Source organism: Mirounga angustirostris, unplaced genomic scaffold, assembly GCF_029215605.1.
Source record: "Mirounga angustirostris isolate CCGP_5_RB_7025 unplaced genomic scaffold, mMirAng1.0.hap1 SCAF_4, whole genome shotgun sequence".
NCBI lineage: Eukaryota > Metazoa > Chordata > Mammalia > Carnivora > Phocidae > Mirounga > Mirounga angustirostris.
The window spans coordinates 9,967,385-9,987,873 of NW_026991712.1; the positions used below are offsets into that span (position 1 = coordinate 9,967,385).

The following is a 20,489-nucleotide window of genomic DNA, read 5'->3' on the forward strand; positions in this document are numbered from 1 at the left end:
AAAGAGTACCAGTGTAAACAACGAGATGCTTTTAGTGATAATCTGAAAACACAAAAGCAAGTTATAGCCTGATTCGGGAAAAGGCTGAAATGGCTGACAGAGTTACGGGAGATACTTCTGCAATACAGCCTTGGCAATGATTAAAAAAAAAAGAAAAGAAAAGAAAAAAAAAACATTTGGCTAAGGGGAAATATACTCAGGCTTTCTCGCCTTTGGAGGCAATCTCCTGTGAGGTAGGTTAGGAGCTGTCCAAGGAAGAGCATCTGCAGGTTCCACTACACTTTGGTGTGGAGTGACCAAAGGCAAGCCGAGGGAAGAGGTTACAGAAACACTCCAGGGACTGCAAAAGGTTTCCCCCTAAACCAAACTAATCTCAATATGTTAATACAGAATGGAAAAGCTTTTCCTATCTAAAGCATTCCTGAGTATAGGTTCAGCTGCTAAGTGAGAGCTGACAGAAATTTGAGTGTGTTCTCCATTTAAAGTCACTATGTGACTATGTGGTTAATTACTATGTGGTAATTAACTCAACCTGTTGCATTGGTTTTCAACACTAATTGTAAACTACAATCATTGAGAAAGTGGAATGACCACCATGCTTCTACCCTCCCCACTGCCCACCCCCAATATGATTTAGCTGGTTAGTGGAGATGCCCAAATATTTCTGAAGCACAAAGCTCCCCAGGTGATTCTTTTTTTTTCCCCCCAAGATTTTATTTATTTATTTGACAGAGAGAGACACAGCGAGAGAGGGACCATAAGCAGGGGGAGTGAGAGGGAGAAGCAGGCTTCCTGTTGAGCAGGGAGCCCGATGCAGGGCTCGATCCCAGGACTCTGGGATCATGACCTGAGCCGAAGGCAGACACTTAATGACTGAGCCACCCAGGCACCCCACCCCAGGTGATTCTAATATTCAGCCAGGGTTAAGACTAGGGGCCTATTCACTCATATGTGGAGGGACTTTAGCTTAACACCCCAGGCCTATTTCTCAGCAGGTTCATCTGACTGTTCATTTTAGGGGAAAGGACTGAATAAGACCAACACAGTCTTCTGAATCCAGATTCTGCTTCTCTCAAATGGTTCTATGCTTGGGTGTGCAACAACAGTCTATATATTGGGCCCTCTCCAACTCTATTCTTGAATCCTATGGTTCCTAAACATCATTAACATTAAAGCTTGCACACATGGGAGTTTTAATGTCAGGTTCCTTAAGTAATTCAAGTTGATATTATACCTACTATGTACCCATCAGGTTAGACAACATTAAAATCTAACATTATGTAACTATAATAATACAGTGTAAGTTGGTGTGATGACTTCACAAAGTGGTCTGGAATTGTCTAATCAACCTAAAGAACCCACTACTTGGCAATGCCTCTCCTATAGGCCTTAGAGAAATGGGAGTTACATGCGGTACACTACATGTACAAGAAGGTTCACAGCAGCCCTGTCTGCAACAATTCACATGTCCCCAACAGGAGAACAGATAACTTGTGGTATATTCCTGTTATGCAACACCATACAGCTACACATATGAATTTTACCAAAGTAGAGCTAAATGAAAGAAAACATAAAAGAACATGTAACAAGTGGTTCCTTTCACTCAAAATACAAAAACTGACAAAACTACACTGTATTGTTCAGGAATCGATAGATGTACACTTAGGTGGCAACCTGCAAAGAAAACGAAGCAAGGAGTCCATTTTCATAAAAGCACGGGGACTGCTACCCACTGTGGACGACACGGAGCTGTGGACAGGCTGGGCATGTGGGAGGCCTACACTGTTGTTCACTTCAGAGTAATTAAATAATGCCAGTGCATTTTTTATTTCGTAATAATTGGTACCTTTTTTGCTAAGTGATTCCCTGAATTGCTGAAACCATTAACAAGAGCTCTTTCCATCTGGTGACAGTCTGCCAGGATTATAGCTTTAGGAGAGGAGCCCTGAAGAGACACTAGATACTGAGTGGCAGTGGCTTTTCCTTGTGTCTGCAAGTACAGCTTCATTAGGAAAGAAGCTGTGAAGGAGCACCTCCCAGGGTAAACTGTGAGAGCCTCCTGCCCCAGGACAGTCTTTCAAACATCGACCCAATGTCTACGACGTCCCTAAAACATTCAGGTGGAGCAGTTTTAGGCTGGGTAGTAATATCCAAAGGGCAGTCCATCATCCCCTGACTACAGAATGCCAACTTTTTTTTCTTTAGGTCTTTGTTGAAATTTCCATAAGGTGCCAAATAAAGCCGCCTAAGAAAACCGAACAGCATTTTGACTGATAGGATAAATTGGAAGGTAAATGAAAAAGGGTGTCCAATTGTAAAAATAAAATTTGATTTACAAAAAAAGTGAACAGATTGAACCAAAAGAAAAATATACTAAAAAGAAGTGGTTTCTACTAACAGTAACAAATGCTTAGCCAGTTATTTTAAATTATAAAATCGAAGGATAACTAATTCAGAGAACAACTTTAAGAATTCAAAATTTAGGGCGCCTGGGTGGCTCAATTGGTTAAGCGACTGCCTTCGGCTCAGGTCATGATCCTGGAGTCCCGGGATCGAGTCCCGCATCGGGCTCCCTGCTCGGCAGGGAGTCTGCTTCTCCCTCTGACCCTCCTCCCTCTCGTGCTCTCTGTCTCTCATTCTCTCTGTCTCAAATAAATAAATAAAATCTTTAAAAAATAAAAAAGAATTCAAAATTTAACATGGAATAATAGTCCAATCTTTCGGTTCAACTGGACCCTTTCAAAATTAGTTGGCTAGCGAAATTAAGGAAAGAGAAGAATTATTTCTATCACTGTCATACCAGATAAAATAAAATAAATCCAGTCCCCAAATTCAGGATTTCTTACTATCATTATATGAAGTCAAAACCTGAAAGTTATCAGTGAGTTTTCAAAATTCATTCTATTAATCATGATTAAAAGTTCTTCCCTTATGAGAAACGGTTTCTTTCAGTAACTGGATAATATAAGGAAATACTGAAAAAAGCAAAAGTTGGAAAGAGCTAATGCCTTTGCCCTCCTTATTAGCCACTTTTTTCATACACAATAGAGCCAAACTTAAAGAATTACTCTAGTCACATTAATTTAGTAACTGTTATTTTAGAAATCATTTTTCAAATGAAGTTTTTAAACTGTGGGGACACTGACCTGAAACACAGCAATCAACAGTAATAGAGAGAGCAAAATAAAGATGGTGACAGGGACAAAGCACGCTGTAGAAATGAGCCAAAGAAGCACATGGATTACAGATCTCTGCACCTGTCTTCCTACGGGCTCTCTGTCTGTTGTCCCTGCACCTCTACACACCAAGGCTCACTTATCCACCAAGACGGGGATATCGCGAGGCCAGATGGCATGTGTGTCGTGGATACTACTGTATCTCTCAGTGTTGAGCTCAGAAGCTGGCAAATACTAAGTGCTCAAGCTTTGGATAAAGAATACACAGAAAGATTATTCAATATGCTACACAAATTTAGGTGTCACGATTCCCTAAATTCAGCCACTTGCCAACAGACGTACAAAATTCAACCGATCATAATGAAAATCTGGTTACGTATTACGTTTAAGGGCAGAGATCCTGCCTACCTCATCCTTATATCCCAAATAATGACAGAACAATGCCAAAAACAAAGTAAAAACATAAAACCCTCATTATATTTGTTTATTCAATGGTGATAAGTGTTTCCAAAAACCTGAAGCCATTAAAACATTAAAGTGGAGTAAGTGTGTGTGCCTGGGGTGGAGAGGAGTGTAGGACAGAAATTACAGGGAGACACTTTTACTCAAATGCAGAATTCAGAACCACTGCAGCATCCACCAACACTTAAACACAGGCTGGAAGAGACGCCATCAAGAAGGTTGCGGTAATGTGGGGAGGCTAAAGATGGCGACTTGAGATTCCCAACTCCACAAAATTCAATGGCTTCCTTTTAAAGTCAGAGGATCAATATAAAACTACCTAACAATTCGAACAGCTATAACTTATATCATGCATTATTTTTAAGAAAACAATCTTACCTTTTTCATGAAACTTGTGTCTTGTCTACAAATTTTTTCTCTTTTTATCTTTAGGTCAGCTACATCTGGTATTATTCTAGAGACAACATATAATTCTTAATGAATAGCACATTTAATCATAATATCATGTCTTCTTAGGCAAATCATAGTTATACTTAGGAGTTTGAACTATTTAACACATTTCAGTGAACATTTGAAATAAGCCTATACGCAATGACACTACTGAATTACCAAGCTCAATTAAGGGGAATTCATAAATTCATCTTGACTCCTGTCATTCTTAAGTTTAAAGCAAAACCAAAATAAAATTCACGTTACTAGTAACTACTAGTAGATGAGATCTCCGAAAGTACATTAAATGACCTTCAAATATTTGCTATCTTAAATATAATAATTAAATTGTCTAATACCAATTAAATAAAACTTTGAATTAATAAAACTTAAAAATCTTAGATTAAAAAAAATCACAATACTTGACTACATTAATGTGGGAACTTAAAAACATTATCACTAAGCCTATTTCAAAATGGCCCAATACCTGATCCCTCGAAGTTTTGCCCTATTGTCATGGCGATCCATGAGATTATGCATTACTTCCAAGACTAACTGTCTCAGTTCATAGTCTTCCATGAGGGATGGTGATAACAAAGGATCCAGAAAAGATCCAGGCAGTGCAGTAACAATTGTCTTTGCTTTGTATCCAGAGGTTACCTGATTACAGGGAGGAAAAACAAAGAAACAAAAAAACCTGTCATGAGTCCTTCTTTGGTAAAATTCTCAAACCGTTTTATAAAAACCATAAGCTTAGGGAAACAGCAAGTATGAACATAAGCCTGAATGAAAAACAAAAAGGAAATTTATAAGGTAATGAGGATTTTGTGGCACCTGGGTGATGCTGCCGGGTTAAGTGTCCGACTCTTGGTTTCCTCTCAGGTCATGATCTCAGGGTCATGAGATCGAGCCCCATGTGAGGCTCTGTGCTCAGTGTGGAATCTGCTTAAGATTCTCCCTCCCTGGGGCGCCTGGGTGGCTCAATCGTTAAGCGTCTGCCTTCGGCTCAGGTCATGATCCCAGGGTCCTGGGATCGAGCCCCGCATTGGGCTCCCTGCTCGGCGGGAAGCCTGCTCCTCCCTCTCCCACTCCCCCTGCTTGTGTTCCCTCTCTCGCTGTCTCTCTCTGTCAAATAAATAAATAAATAAAATCTTAAAAAAAAAAAAAAAAAGATTCTCCCTCCCTGTCCTTCTCCTTCTGCCCCTCCCCACAGTGCTCTCCCTCTAAAATAAATCTTTTAAAAAATGTAGTAACAATTTTAATGAATTTTCAAAAAATCATAATAAAGAGAATAAAATTAATAAAAGCACATCTTTACTATGTGCCAGGCACAACTCTAAGTACTGTATGAATATTAACTTCTTCTTCACCACATCTTTATGAGGCGGGCATCAGTGTGCATCAGAAAAGAGGCTCAAAGAGATCAAGAATCTGGGGGATAGGTAGTCAGTACTAAATGGACACAAGGTATTAGGTAGCAAATAGTACAGTACAGGTAAGACCTGAAAATTTTAAAAATTGTCAAATTATTCTTTTATTTTAAAGTAAGCAGTTTAGGTTAACAGGGATACATTTTTATTTTGGAAAGCTGTACTTTATTCATTACTTGATCTGACATTTCTGAATGTATCCCTATCCTCTAAATTTAAACGTTTTAAAGAGCATATACTTAAATGCTATTAAGCATTTTAACTATACCACATAGACATGCATTCAGGTGACTCTGGTACAATTAGGATTAGAGACAAGATGATTTATTCAGGGTATTTGTTTAATTAAAAGGCTTAGAAACAAAAGAAATTTCATGTGGGGAGTCTCTATTTATAGTCAGGATTACAAGCGAATATGCGTATTTACATTTGGGCACTTATTACAGCATGGAGGTGATTTTAGAAGTGAACAAGGAAATTGGTTGGGACCATTGCCACCCGCCTAGAAGAGTTAAAAATATACCCAAGTCTCACACCACATGCAAAAATAAACTTCAAATATCTAGCTATGGAAAGCCAAATTCTAAATACTTTTGTAAAAAAATATAAGCAAAATGTGCTCATAAGAGTAGGCAAAAGTTCTTAAAACAAGACACAAAATACATATGAAAGGATGATAAATCTGGCTATATTAGATTTAAAACTTCAGTATAGCAAGTACCATAACCAGGATTAAGAATGAAACACAAAATCCTAGGTATGAAATATTTATTAAAAAAAAAAGGGGGGGGGTGGCGCCTGGGTGGCTCAGTCGTTTAGCGTCTGCCTTCAGCTCAGGTCATGATCCCAGGGTCCTGGGATCGAGCCCCGCATCGGGCTCCCTGCTCCTCGGGAGGCCTGCTTCTCCCTCTGCCTGCTGCTCCCCCTGCTTGTGCTCTCTCTCTCTCTGTGTCAAATAAATAAATAAAATCTTTAAAAAAAAAAAGGGGGGGGGTTGCCTAGGTGGCTCAGCTGGTTAAGCATCTGCCTTCAGCTCAGGTCATGGTCTTGGGGTCCTGGGGTTGGGCCCCGCATTGGGCTCCCCACTCATCAGGGAGCCTGCTTCTCCCTCTGCCCTCCACCTACCCCCCCATGCTCTGCTTGCTCACTCTCTGTCATGCTCTCCCTCCCTCTCTCTCTCTCTCAAATAAAATCTTTTTTAAGGGATCATGTACAATCAAGATTTCCTAAAACAAATTTTAAAGTTTTTTAAAGATGCAGAAAGGACACACATTCCAAATAATCAGCTCCTACTTTATTCTTGGCATTATACTAGATATAGTTAAATCAAAGATGAATATAATTACTATAAAATAACCAAAGGACTTCACATTTTAGGTATGCTTTTCCCTTTTGTCTATTTATAGCTGAATTATTTTCCAAATGAGAAGTCATTATTTGGTCAGTGTATGAAGGAAATAGATGATTTGTAGAAAGAACATGGTTTCACATCCAAGTTCTAGTCTTCAGCTTATTGACCTTGGTGAACCTCTTCCACTCCTTAGACTCCAAGTCTCTGAGCCCAGGCATCTTTGTGTATTAAACACAATACTTTCTATCCTCTGTATATGTCATCTTATGAAGATCAAATAAGATGACAGAAGTGAGAAATAAACAGTAAAAGAATAAAATAAAATATTTAAGTATATAAGCCATAGGAAAAAACTAACCATAAATAGTTTCTTACAATGTAAGAAAAAACAGATAATGTGAAGCTATTCTTTCAACCTCTTCAATAATGTAAGTGTATTCTTCACTTATCTTAAATGGCTTACCATAAGTAAAGATCTCAGCAACATTATCTGAATCCGCCTGGTTCCCAAATCCCTAAGATATACAAAATACTGGCATTATCTTATTAATAGAGTAATTAACATTAACATTATTTCATTTACTTATATTACTACTTGATTTTAAAACTCTATTCATTTTGATTAAATAGACTGTTTCCATACTAGCTGAAGTCGTGGCTCACTTTATACTCATCAATTTCATAAAAAGTTGTATGTAAAAAAACAAAAATTCAAACAAAAAAATTAAAAAGCTATTGGCTTTTTAATTCAATCATATGCACACACAGTGAAACAACCCCAATTTAAAGACACTGTAAGAATATATTTACCATGAACATAACTGACAAACATAGTATCTATTTAACATTTATCAATAAGCAGATACGAACAGACAAAAAACAAGCTAGCAAATGGAAAAGGTTTATTTAATTAGTGTCAAAGAAATATAAATCAAGTAAGACTATCATTTCTTTATGAAATTAAAAACATATTTCCAAACTAAAGCTTTAGCATGTTGTAAAATCAAATCAAACTATAAAATGAGGGAGCCAAAGCATATAATCTTTAAAATCACTCTCAGTTCTAGCATTCTAGGAATAAGTCAACATTCTGGCAAAACTGACATTCATTTTTAAAATTTTTATAGGAAACTTGAAGATTTACCCTACATTATGTGTGTATATAGACAATGTCCAAGCTAAGTAAACCTTCAACCTGGTCAATATAAGACATAGAAAATTTGAGAATTTATAATTATACTGAAAACTGATTCTAAATCAGGAAATGTTGATAGAATTGCTTAGCAACGTAGTGCCAAAAAAAACAATGATTTCCATAGGATTTTTATTACCAATGATTAAAAAAAATAAAACATACTATATATAACCTTAAGATGAAATTTAACCCAAGATTACAATTAAAATTTACAGTTGGAAAAAAAAAAAATTACAGTTGGAGAACACAGGAAAACTACATATGCATACCCTAGTTGACTGATATCCAAAGTATGGGTGGATGTTCCAAAAACAGGTACTCTCCCCATAATGAACATCATGATTTCTGACCTCTGATAATCTGGTAGGTTACTTCCAAAAAATCCTATGAAAATATTAAGATAAAGTTAAGATAAATTTTACAAATTGGAAAGGTTATTTTTCCATAATACTCAATCATAACATATTTTTAACCAAAGCTTTCAATATGTGGTAAAATGATGTCTTTAAGTTATACATGTAACTCTAAAGTCCTTTTCTGTCCTCCCTTCTTGCTGCTTACTGTGCCGGCCACGTGTTCCCCTGTGCCCCTCATAGCCATGCCGGGCGGAACTGAAGAAATCAAGGACTTTCTGCTCACGGCCAGGTGAAAGGATGCCATACCCAGCAAGATCCAGAAAAGTAAGGATAACGTGAAGTTTAAAGTTCAATGCAGCAGATACCTTTATATCTCAGTCATCACAGACAGAGAAACTAAAGCAGTCCCTGCCCCCAGGTTTGGCAGTGAAGGAGCTGAAATGAACCTGGCACACTGATTTGAACTGTATTATAATTTTAAAAATTCAAAAAACAAAACTCCAAAGATACTCTAATTTCTTTTATTCAAAGTCATTTACTCATGTATAGTAGAAGACGTACACAATAGACTGATACTTAAGATAAAACAATAAATGTCTAAAAATCTTTTGCATATGGTTTATAGTGGCAAACCATCAATTTGAGTTGGACTTTTAGAAAAATGAAAAACAAAACAAAACAAAAACACCTCTGGAAGTATTTTTGATGAAACTCTGTTCACATATTGTGAGCCTAAATTCTTGTTCTGGTAAGGAAGTCAGTAATTAGGCCATATTTTGGTAAAGAGGTCAATAATTATGTCACTACTTTGGCTTCAATTGCTGAAATATTGTAGAATGTCGTTACAATGAGCCAGGTTTACAGTCTAAGCCAGTGGGTTAATTCAATATATATTATTCAACTAGTGCAAAAAACCCCCACAAAACCTTATTTACTTGTCATTTTTCTCATATACTCTTAGTTCTTGTGGATATTTTAAATTTAACTGCTGTAGCCTTTGATGGTTTACTTTCTAGTCTAGAAGACTTAAAACATTTAATTATCACTTATTCAAACTTTATTGTTTCTTTGAAAGATCAGAACAGGTATTGAATCATGCTGGTTTTGTTCATTTCTCAAAATGCAATATAATCATTACAAAAACCTTCTCATTTTTAGTATTTCTTTAAGAATAAATTAGTTTTTCAATTTAACTCTTAAGCTTCTATGATTGGAATTAATAATCTATGCAAACTCAAACTGTTCTACTTATCATCTGATTGGATTTGGGGATGAAAGTCATTTCCCATTATCACACACTTCAGCAATCAAAAATCTCATGATCTTAACATTACGCAATCCAAGTAAAGCATACGATTCTAACACTTCAGAAGCACTATCTATGGGGTTAAGAAACTACTTTGTATTTGGATCCTCAAAATAACCGTATGAGTCTAGATACTATTTCTTATTAACCTCAGTTGCTTCTTGTGGAAATGTGGATTAGAGAGGTTAATAGTTCAAACCAAAAGACTACACAGCTAACAGGCCTGAGGTGAAGGCTATTCATTTCCAAAGCCTACGTTATTATTACCCTCTCCTTCCTCCTTGTAAGGTACTTTCAACTTTGCAAGAACCCAGTTAGGTATGTTGCTAATCACCATGCACAACTTGACACTGATTTTCTGTTCCAAGCAAGCCAGTCATTGCCACAAGGGCGTAAGTTTCCAACATAATCAACTCTGAGGAGAGTCCTGAAAGGAATTAATTCTCTATACCCACTGTTTGTACTTGAACCACTGAGGGGAAGTGCTGAGGAGCCCCCCCCCACCCCTGACTGGAAAGAAGGAAAGAACATTGCAGGGAGCTATGTTCTTGATTACTGTTAAAAAGGAATTTGTACAATAGCCTTGTATTGTCAAGTGCCAAAGGCACGCAGCCCTGCTCCCTAGTCCAACAGCAATATCCACACGAGCTGGTAACTACCAGAGTACTGAGAACTTCTAAAAGAAAATACTGAGGAAATCAGAAGTGTGATTAAATAAAAATCTTACTGTGCCACACTGCATTTCTTTTCTCTCATGGTTTCATTTTCACATGTTATTTTGAAAGTGTTAAGTCACAGAACTATTGCTTGAGCCTATTATATCTGTATTTTATAATAAAATACTTAAAAAAATAAATATTCTAGAGTGAAAGAGCAACCATGAATTAATTAGAAATCATGAAAGCAATTTAAATTAATTCTGTGAAAACAAGAATAGCTGATTATCTTAAATATCACAAAAAATCCATAAATTATCCAAATAAATTTAAGAGTCACCAAAAGTTAGGTTTACCATCCACAGATCTAATTGTTTTAAGGAATATCTAAAATGTCTCTGCTATACTGAGATTCCATGGTAATATTGGACTTCCATTATGTTTTGTCTTTTTACTGGGCACCAAGCAGATCAACCACATGTGTCCACAAGAGGAGAGCCGTATGCATCACATAATCCTAGTATGGGGCCTGCTGTATATACAGCATTCAGCACATATGTAAGTGCTGTGTTTCTGCGGTGAGCAGAATATGTATATCCACAGAACTTTAGAAAGAAAATAAAAAAGAGAAACTTTGTATTACATATTCCAGAAGACTATTATAAATAAGTAGCCTACACACAGGAAAATTACCCAGAAAAAAGACATATATTGGGTTTCAAAATAAATTTACGTATGACTCTATTTTTAGCAGAAACTATTAGCAACCATTAGAAATTAGGTACTAAGCCCCAGGGTTACAGCTCTATTTTGAAATATGTAGCAATCATGTAGTTTCCTTAAAACATGATTTGGGATATTCTAAAGTTATCAGGAGGGGAAGGTTAAAGGAGAATAGGAGTTTGCTTACTTTAATTTGTATTTAATTTGTATTTTACTTTAATACAGTCACATCACTTTATTTCCACCCCCCCCCAAAATTCTCATGGCTTTTTTTTTTTAAAGGAAGTTCTTTACCCTTTTACTGTACTTTAACCATGTTTTTAAGAAAAAAACATATGAAATTAAAGCCCAAGGTAGCAGTCCCCACAACTTGGTTTCTAATGCCATTCCCCAGTAAAAGAAACCACAGCACTTTGAGAAATGACAGATTCCATGGCTGGGACAGGAAATACCAAATGAGCCTGAAACAACTTAAACCAGTAAGGCTGCGCTGAAAAGAAATAGGAGGATGTTACAAAGACATAGAAGATGGGAGTTCCCACTGGCCAAATCTGGGACAATTTCAGCACCAAAATATAATAATAAATACAGAATGAATGATGAAGCATGAAAATATAAATCCATAAGCTCATACCAATAATAAAGATATAAATACCTGCATTCCTACATACATACACAGGGAAGAAAAAGGGACTCCTGCTCACCGCAGAACACAGAGTGCCACCTGACAGCTGCGGAGGGAGTGCCGAGTTCGAAAACCATCCATTTGCAACATTATGGTAAAGACAGGTTCAGGTGAGAATTATGAATGGTTACTAAATTCAGGGGGAGGTTTGGGTGAAGAGCAGAACATCCGCACGGTCTAAAAGCATATCCTCAGAGACTGTTTACTGTTTGCAAGGATAAAAACTGAAACCGTACAACAGAGAAACAGAACACTTTGAGCAAAACTCCCATCACCAATGAGAAGCAAAAGTTCACTGTGTACCTCTTGGTATGCAATACTCTGAGAAGAACTTTATCACTTATGTAGTATCCAGCCAGGAATGAGCAACCAGACAAACCCAAAGGAGAAAATTTTTTAGAAGGGGGTGGTATGCTCTTAAAAACTCCCATATCAGAACTGAAATGTTCCAGACTAAAGGAACTCAAGAAATATTACAACTAAATGCAATTTATGATCCTAGACTGAATCCTGGATGTAAGGAAAAACATGCTCTAAAGGACATGATTAGGGGTGCCTGGGTGGCTCAGTCGTTAAGTGTCTGCCTTCAGCTCAGGTCATGATCCCAGGGTCCTGGGATCGAGCCCCACATTGGGCTCCCTGCTCAGCGGGAAGCCTGCTTCTCCCTCTCCCACTCCCCTTGCTTGTGTTCCTGCTCTCGCTCTCTGTCAAATAAATAAATAAATAAAATCTTAAAAAGAAAATAAAGAACATGATTAGGTCAAATGACAAAACTGAAATATGGAAGTCTGATTAACGTATATGCCAATGTTAAATTCACTGATGCTGATAACTGTATTCTGGTTATATAAGAATCTTATTCTTTGGAAAAAGTCTCTGTGGTAAAGGACCATGATGCATATGCACTTAATCTCTAGTGGTTTAGGGAAAAAACGAGGATACATGTATATACTTATATATGCACATATATGTACACACACACACACACATACATGTACACACAGAGAAATGGAGAGAGGGAGGAGAAGAGGAGACAACATAAATGATAAAATAAATGGCATAAAATATTAACAGATGAATCTGGGTGAAGGGTATACAGTGTTCTTTGTCCTATTCTTATGTGTGTTTCAGAATATCAGGTTTTTTAAAAGTCTAAGCTATCATTCACCTTTGACTAATGTACTATATGAGACAAGTTAACTTTCAGCAAGAGCTTTTTTAATCACTGTTTTACATAATAGTTTGGAAAAGTGAAATGTACTCACCTATTGTTTGGATGATAGCATTCTGCACAATCTTCTCATCATTGTCTTTGGAACTTGAGTTTAAGTTAGGACTGCCTACAGATCCCCCCTGCAAGTCATTTGCTTCAAATTCAACACTGAGACGCAGATGCTTTAGGAGAGTATTAAAGACTTCCAGCACTGTGGGTCCTGTAAACAAACACTAATGTGAGTTTTTCCAATATTATATACTCAAAAACAATTCTCACATTTCTCAGAGATTTTTGGATATTTCCAAAATAGAAAAAAAGTAAATGAGAAATACCTAAATAAAGTCTCCTAGTTACTCCAGCATTTACTGGGCATCTCTGAGCAACTGACTGTTTGAACCTCCAGTACAAACCACACAAAATGTGTATACGCATATAAAAAACTTTCCATCTATATAATCTTGTCTCCTCAAAATAACATGCATTAGGACAATATTTAACTTGATTGTTGGGTCAGAACCCACAGAATTAGGATACCATAGCTCACTGTAGTGTCGAAAATTTATTTTGCATCTTTTGAAGATGAAGAAGGGATAATTTGCCTCTGTTATGAGAAAGAAACTAGCCAATTTATCAGATTCAGATAAATGAGATTTGCTTTCTGCTTTTAGTTCTATAAATACTGTGCACATGTTTGTCACTGCATCTATCACACTATAGTTTAATCAGTGTTTTTTATTTCTGCCTCCAACTCTTAGTTGCAATCTTCTCCAGGACAGGCAGCCATGGTCAAATACTTCTTCGAATGTACAGAGCTTAGTACATAGTACTTCATACGTAACACACGTAAGTGTGTTAATTCAACATAGTATCTGTTTTGTTTAATATTTCAAATTAAGTAACTTTTCAGGGGCAACTGGGTGGCTCAGTCATGATCCCAGGGTCCTGGGATCGAGCCCCGCATCAGGCACCCTGCTCAGCGAGAAGCCTGCTTCTCCCTCTCCCACTCCCCCTGCTTGCGTTCCCTCCCTCCCTGTCTGTCAAATAAAATAAAACCTTAAAAAAAAAAATTAAGTAACTTTTCAGTTAAACAAATGCTTCCATCTCTTTGAGATAAATTATCAGTAATAAAAAGTCCATATCCAAAATGCCCACTCCTATTTGACACTGAATGAGCAATAGAGTATTTCAGTAGCTAATGTATTTCCATTTTGATTTTGAAGCAAAGAAACCATAACCAGATTTTTCTCCTAAATTTACTAATTCTATCATGGCCCCTTCCATTCTTCTAATGACATGCAGGTGAAAAATTGACCTCTGATCTGTCCCTTCTCTTTGTTAGCCATAGAGTCAGTCAGTGATCTAACCCTGTTTACTTCCCATTCCTGTGCTGCCATCCAAGGTCAAATTCTTTCCCTTGTGCCTACAATGCTGGCAAGCACCTGTTATTTCTGAAGTGGCCTACGTTTTAAAGCCAGATGAATTACTTATCCTACAGCACATCTTTGATAAAGATTACATTAAACCTCTAAGGACTAGCAATCAACTGTAGAATTACATCCCTGATTTGGCTGCAACTTTAACTTTAAAGCAATTTCTCGGACTTCCTCCACACTACCACACATTCTAGCCAAATGGGCTACTTAATATTTTGCTCTTACCAAACCATTTTCCATCCCTGGTTTTCTGAAGAAATGTGAACAAACCTGCCTTGAATTACAGCATTAGGTAAAGTTGTCTAACGTCAAGTAAACCATACGTTTCTTCTATCTATATCCTCCCAAATGTCTAGCACATAATTGGTATTCAAAATTCTTTTTCATATTATTTTTTAAATTTAAATCAATTAACACATAGTGTATTATTAGTTTCAGTGATTCATCAGTTGTACATAATACCCAGTGTTCATTATGTCATGTGCCTCCTTCATGCCCATCACCTAATTACCCTATCCTCCCACCCGCCTCCCCTCTCCCCTCAGTTTGTTTCCTATGATTGAGAGTCTCTTATGGTTTGTCTCCATCTCTGATTTCATCTTGTTTTATTGTCCCACCCTTCCCCTATGCTCCTGTTTGGTTTCTTAAATTCCACAAGTGAAATCATAATTGTCTTTCTCTGATTGAGAAAGACTCTCTAGTTCCACCCATGTCCTAACAAATGGCAAGATTTTGTTTTTTTGATGGCTGAGTAATATTCCTGTGTGTGTGTGTGAGTGTGTGTGTGTGTGTGTGCGCGCGCGTGTGTGTACGTATATATACATATACCATCTCTTCTATAGCCATTCATCTGTCGATGGACATCTGGGCTTTTTCCATAGTTTGGCTACTGTGGACATTGCTGCTATAAACATTGGGGTGCAGGTGCCCCTTCAGATTACTGCATTTGTATCTTTGGGGTAAATACCTAGTAGTACAATTACTGGGTCATGGGGTAGCTCTATTTTTAACTTTTTGAGGAACCTCCGTACTGTTTTCCAGAGTGGCTGCACCAGCTTGCATTCCCACTAGCAGTTTAAGATGGTTCCCTTGCAGGGTGCATTCTCACCAACATCCTCATTGTTTCCTGAGTTGTTAATTTTAGCCATTCTGACTGGTTAATTTCCCTGATGCCCAGTGAGGTTGAGTATTATTTCATGTGTCTATTGGCCATTTATATGTATGTCTTCTTTGGAGAAATGGCTGTTCTTGTCTTCTGCCCATTTCTTGATTGGATTATTTGTTCTTTGGGTGTTGAGTGTGATAAGGTCTTTATAGATTTTGGATACTAGCCCTTTATCTGATGTGTCATTTGCAAGTATCTTTTCCCATTCTGTAGGTTGTCTTTAGGTTTTGTTGACTGTTTCCTTTGCTGTGCAAAAGTTTTTTATCTTGATGAAGTCGCAATAGTTCATTTTTGCCTTTGTTTGCCTTGCCTTTGGAGATGTGTCTAGCAAGAAGTTGCTGCGGCTAAGGTCACAGAGGTGCTACCTGTGTTCTCCTGTAGAGTTCTGATGGATTCCTGTCTCACATCTAGGTCTTTCATCAATTTTGAGTCTATTCTTGTGTATGGTGGAAGGAAATGGTCCAGTTTCATTCTTCTGCATGTGGCTATCCAATTTTCCCAACACCATTTGTTGGAGACTGTTTTTTTCCCGTTGGACATTCTTTCCTGCTTTGTCAAAGGTGAGTTGACCATAGAGTTGAGGGTCCATTTCTGGGCTCTCTATTCTGTTCCATTGATCTATGTGTCTGTTTTTGTGCCAGTACCATACTGTCTTGATGATGACAGCTTTGTAATAGAGCTGGAAATCCGGAATTGTGATGCCGCCAGCTTTGCTTTTCTTTTTCAACATTCCTCTGGCTATTCGGGGTCTTTTCTGGTTCCATAACAAATTTTAGGATTATTTGTTCCAGCTCTATTAAAAAAAAAAAAAAATTGATGGTATTTTGATAGGGATTGCATTGAATGTATAGATTCCTCTAGGAAGCATAGACATTTTAACAATATTTGTTCTTCCAAACCATGGAATGTTTTTCCATTTCTTTGTGTCTTCCTCAATTTCTTTCATGAGTGTTCTACAGGTTTCTGAGTCAAGATCTTTTGCCTCTTTGGTTAGGTTTATTCCTAGGTATCTCATGGTTTTTGGTGCAATTGTAAATGGGATCGATTCCTTAATTTCTCTTTCTTGTGGCTTATTGTTAGAATATAGAAATGCAATTGATTTCTGTGCATTGATGTTATATCCTACCACTCTGCTACATTCCTGCATGAGTTCTAGCACCTTTGGGGTGGAGTCTTTTCGGTTTTCCATATAGAGTCTCATGTCATCTAAGAATGAGAGTTTGACTTCTTTGCTGATTAGGATACATTTTATTTCTTTTTGTTGTCTGATTGCCGAAGCTAGGACTTCTAGTACTGCGTTAAACAACAGCGCTGAGAGTGGACATTCCTGTTGTGTTCCTGATCACAGGGAAAAAGCTCTGTTTTTCCCCATCGACAATGTTATTTGCATGGGCTTTTCATATATGGTTTTTATGATATTGAGGTATGTCCCACCATCCCTCTGTGGAGAGTTTTAATCAAGAAAGGATGCTGTACTTTGTCAAATGCTTTTTCTACATCTACTGAGAGAATCACATGGTTCTTGTCCTTCCTTTTATTAATGTGGTGTATCACATTGACTGATTTGTGGATGCTGAACCACACTTGCAGCCCAGGAATAAATCCCACTTGGTCATGGCGAATAATCCTTTTTGTGTACTGTTGGATCCTATCGGCTAGTCTCTTGGTGAGAACTTTGGCATCCATGTTCATCAGGGATATTAGTCTGTAATTCTCCTTTCTGGTGGGGTCTTTGTCTAGTTTTGGGATCAAGGTAATGCTAGCCTCACAGAAAGAGTTTGGAAGTTTTCCTTCCATTTCTATTTATTGTAACAACTTCAGAAAAATAGGTATTAATTCTTTTTTAAATGGTTGGTAGGATTCCCTGGGAAGCCATCCAGCCCTGGACTCTTGTTTGTTGGGAGATTTTTGATTACTGCTTCTATTCTTGCCGGTATGGGTCTGTTCAGGTTTTCTATTTCTTCCTGTTTCAGTTTTGGTAGTTTGTATGTTTCTAATAATGCATCCATTTCTTCCAGATTGCCTAATTTGTTGGCATAAAGTTGGCTCATAATATATTCTTATATAAGTTTGTATTTCTTCAGTGTTGGTTGTGATCTCTCCTTTTTCATTCATAATTTTATTTATTTGGGGCCTTTCTCTTTTCTTTTTGATAAGTCTGGCCAGGGCTTTATTGATCTTATTAATTCTTTCAAAGAACCAGCTCCAAGTTTCATTGATCTGTTCTATTGTTCTTCTGGCTTCTATTTCATTGATTTCTGCTCTAATCTTTATTCTCTTTTCCTGCTGGGTTTAGGCTTGATTTGCTGTTCTTTCTCCAGCTCCTTTAGGTTTAAGGTTAGGCTGTATATTTGAGACCTTTCTTGTTTCTTGAGAAAGGCTTGTACTGCTATACACTTAGGACTGCCTTTGCTACATCCCAAAGGTTTTGAACAGTTGTGTTTTCATTTTCATTTATTTCCTTGAATTTTTTAAATTCTTCTTTAATTTTCTGGTTGACCCATCCATTCTTTAGTAAGATGCTCTTTAACCTCCATTTATTTGTGTTCCTTCCAAATTTCCCCTTGTGATTGAGTTCAAGCTTCAAAGCACTGTGGCCTGAAAATATGCAGGGAATGATCCCTATCTTTTGGTACCGGTTGAGACCTGATTTGTGACCCAGTATGTGATCTATTCTGGAGAATATTCTATGCACACTGGAGAAGAATGTAAATATTCTGTTGCTTTAGGATGGAATGCTCTAAATACATCTGTGAAGTCCATCTGGTCCAGTGTGTCATTCAGAGCCCTTATTTCCTTGTTGATCTTCTGCTTAATGATCTGTCCATTGCAGTGAGTGGGGTGGTAAAGTCCCCTACTATTACTGTATTATTATCAATGTGTTTAATTTTGTTATTAATTGGTTTATACAGTTGGCTGCTCCCATGTTAGGGGCATAAATATTTACAATTGTTAGATCTTCTTGCTGGACAGGCCCTTTAATTATGATATAGTATCCTTCCTCATCTCTTATTACAGTCTTTGGTTTAAAATCCAATTTGTCTGATATAAGAATTGCTAGCCCAGCTTTCTTTTGATGTCCACCAGCATGATAAATGGTTTTCCACCCCGTCACTTTCAGTTTGGAGGTGTCTTTGGGTCTAAAATGAGTCTCTTGTAGACAGCATATGGATGGGTCTTGCTTTTTTATCCAATCTGATACCCCATGTCTTTGACTGGGGCATTTAACCCATTTATATTCAGAGTAACTATTGAAAAATATGAATTTAGTGCCATTGTATTACCTGTAAATCACTGTTTCTGTATACTGTCTCTGTTCCTTTCTGGTCTATGTTGCTTTGGGGCTCTGTCTTCGCTTAAAGGATCCCCTTTAATATTTCTTGCAGGGCTGGTTTAGTGATCACAAATTCTTTTAGTTTTTGTTTGTCCTGGAAGCTCTTTATCTCCTCTTCTATTCTGAATAACAACCTTGTGAGATAAAGTATTCTTGGCTGCAAATTTTTCTCATTTAGCACCTTGAATATATCTTGTTGGACCTTTCTGGCCTGTCAGGTCTCTGTGGATAGGTTTGCTGCCAACCTTATGTTTCTACCCTTGTAGGTTGAAGATCTCTTGTCCTAAGCTGCTTTCAGGATTTTCTCTGTCTCTGGAATTTGCAAGCTTTGCTATTAGATGTCGAGGTGTTAACCTATTTTTGATTGGGGGGGGGGGGGGGCGTTCTCTGTGCCTCCTGGACTTAAATGCCTGTTTCCTTCTCCAGATTAGGGAACTTTCTCAGCTATAATTTGCTCTAATATACCTTCTGCCCCCCCTTTTCTCTCTCTCTTTCGCCTCCTTCTTCTGGGATCCCGTTTATTCTAATATTGTTTCACTTTATGGTATCACTTATCTCTGGAATTCTCCTCTAGTGATTCAAGAGTTGTTTACCTCTCTTTTTCTCAGCTTCTTTATTCTCCATCATTTTGTCTTCTATTTCACTAATTCTCTGTTCTGCCTCATTTATCCTAGCAGTTAGAGCGTCCATTTTTTATTACATCTCATTAATAGCCTTTTTGATTTCAGCTTGATTATAGTTCTTTTATGTCTCCAGAAAGGGATTCTCTAGTGTCTTCTATGCTTTTTTCAAGTCAGATAGTATCTTTACAATCCTTATTCTGAACTCTAGTTCCAACATCTTACTTATATCCATAATGTTTAGGTCCCTGGCAGTCAGTACTGCTTCTTGGTCTCTTTTTTGCATTGGGTTCTTCCGTCCTGTCATTCTTGCAAAAAGTGGTCCCTTTTCTATTTGTAGAACTGCAGCAATTCTTTTCTTAGATCTCCAGTTGAGTTTGCAGGTGTTCAGAATGATTCGACAGCTATCTAGCTGAATTCCAGGGACCAGATGAAACTAGGGTCCCCTTCTCCTCTGCCATCTTCCTCCTCCATCCAAAAATGTTCATTAGGAAAAAGGAGGAAGGGGAGAGGGGAGACTGATATAGTGGAAAACACTTAAGTGCACACTAAAGAAGTCTGAGAAATTCCAAGAGAAATTGTAGCACATTTAAAAACATTAAAGTATTTTTAAAGAGTTTTCCATACACTGCTGTATATACTGAAAAAAATTCTAGAGTAGATTAATGCATTAATTTTTTTGTTTAAGTTTTTTTGTTTTGTTTTGCTGACACTCACCTATGGAACCTTTAGCAGCAATGGCAACAGCCTCTAACAGAACCTGGATGATACCAGCTCGAACCCGTGGAGAATCTTTTTTACGAGCATCAAGGTGTCCTAGGATCTCCTGAATTACATGGTGAGAATACTGAGCCTAAAAGAAGCAAAACAGTACACAAAGATGTATGAACAGTTATATACATACTGGGTGGATTCTTAAGAAGGGAAAACCATGTGTCACTTAAACGTCTCA

General features: G+C 37.4%; 1 protein-coding gene and 1 pseudogene across 4 annotated transcripts in view; one reads left to right on the forward strand and one right to left on the reverse strand.

The window, feature by feature from the left end:
• Positions 1–20,489, reverse strand: part of EFR3A (EFR3 homolog A) — a 115,011-nt gene that overhangs the window by 26,703 nt on the left and 67,819 nt on the right. For all 4 annotated transcript variants that reach the window (XM_045895866.3, XM_045895864.3, XM_064587863.1 and 1 more), the window contains 6 exons: positions 20,255–20,390; positions 13,035–13,202; positions 8,313–8,427; positions 7,312–7,363; positions 4,555–4,727; positions 4,017–4,092 (listed from right to left, as the gene is read on the reverse strand). In XM_045895866.3, coding sequence (XP_045751822.1) covers positions 4,017–4,092; positions 4,555–4,727; positions 7,312–7,363; positions 8,313–8,427; positions 13,035–13,202; positions 20,255–20,390 — 720 coding nt within the window. The remainder of the gene's footprint in view (positions 1–4,016; positions 4,093–4,554; positions 4,728–7,311; positions 7,364–8,312; positions 8,428–13,034; positions 13,203–20,254; positions 20,391–20,489) is intronic.
• Positions 8,642–8,843, forward strand: LOC123858712 (large ribosomal subunit protein eL38-like; annotated as a pseudogene).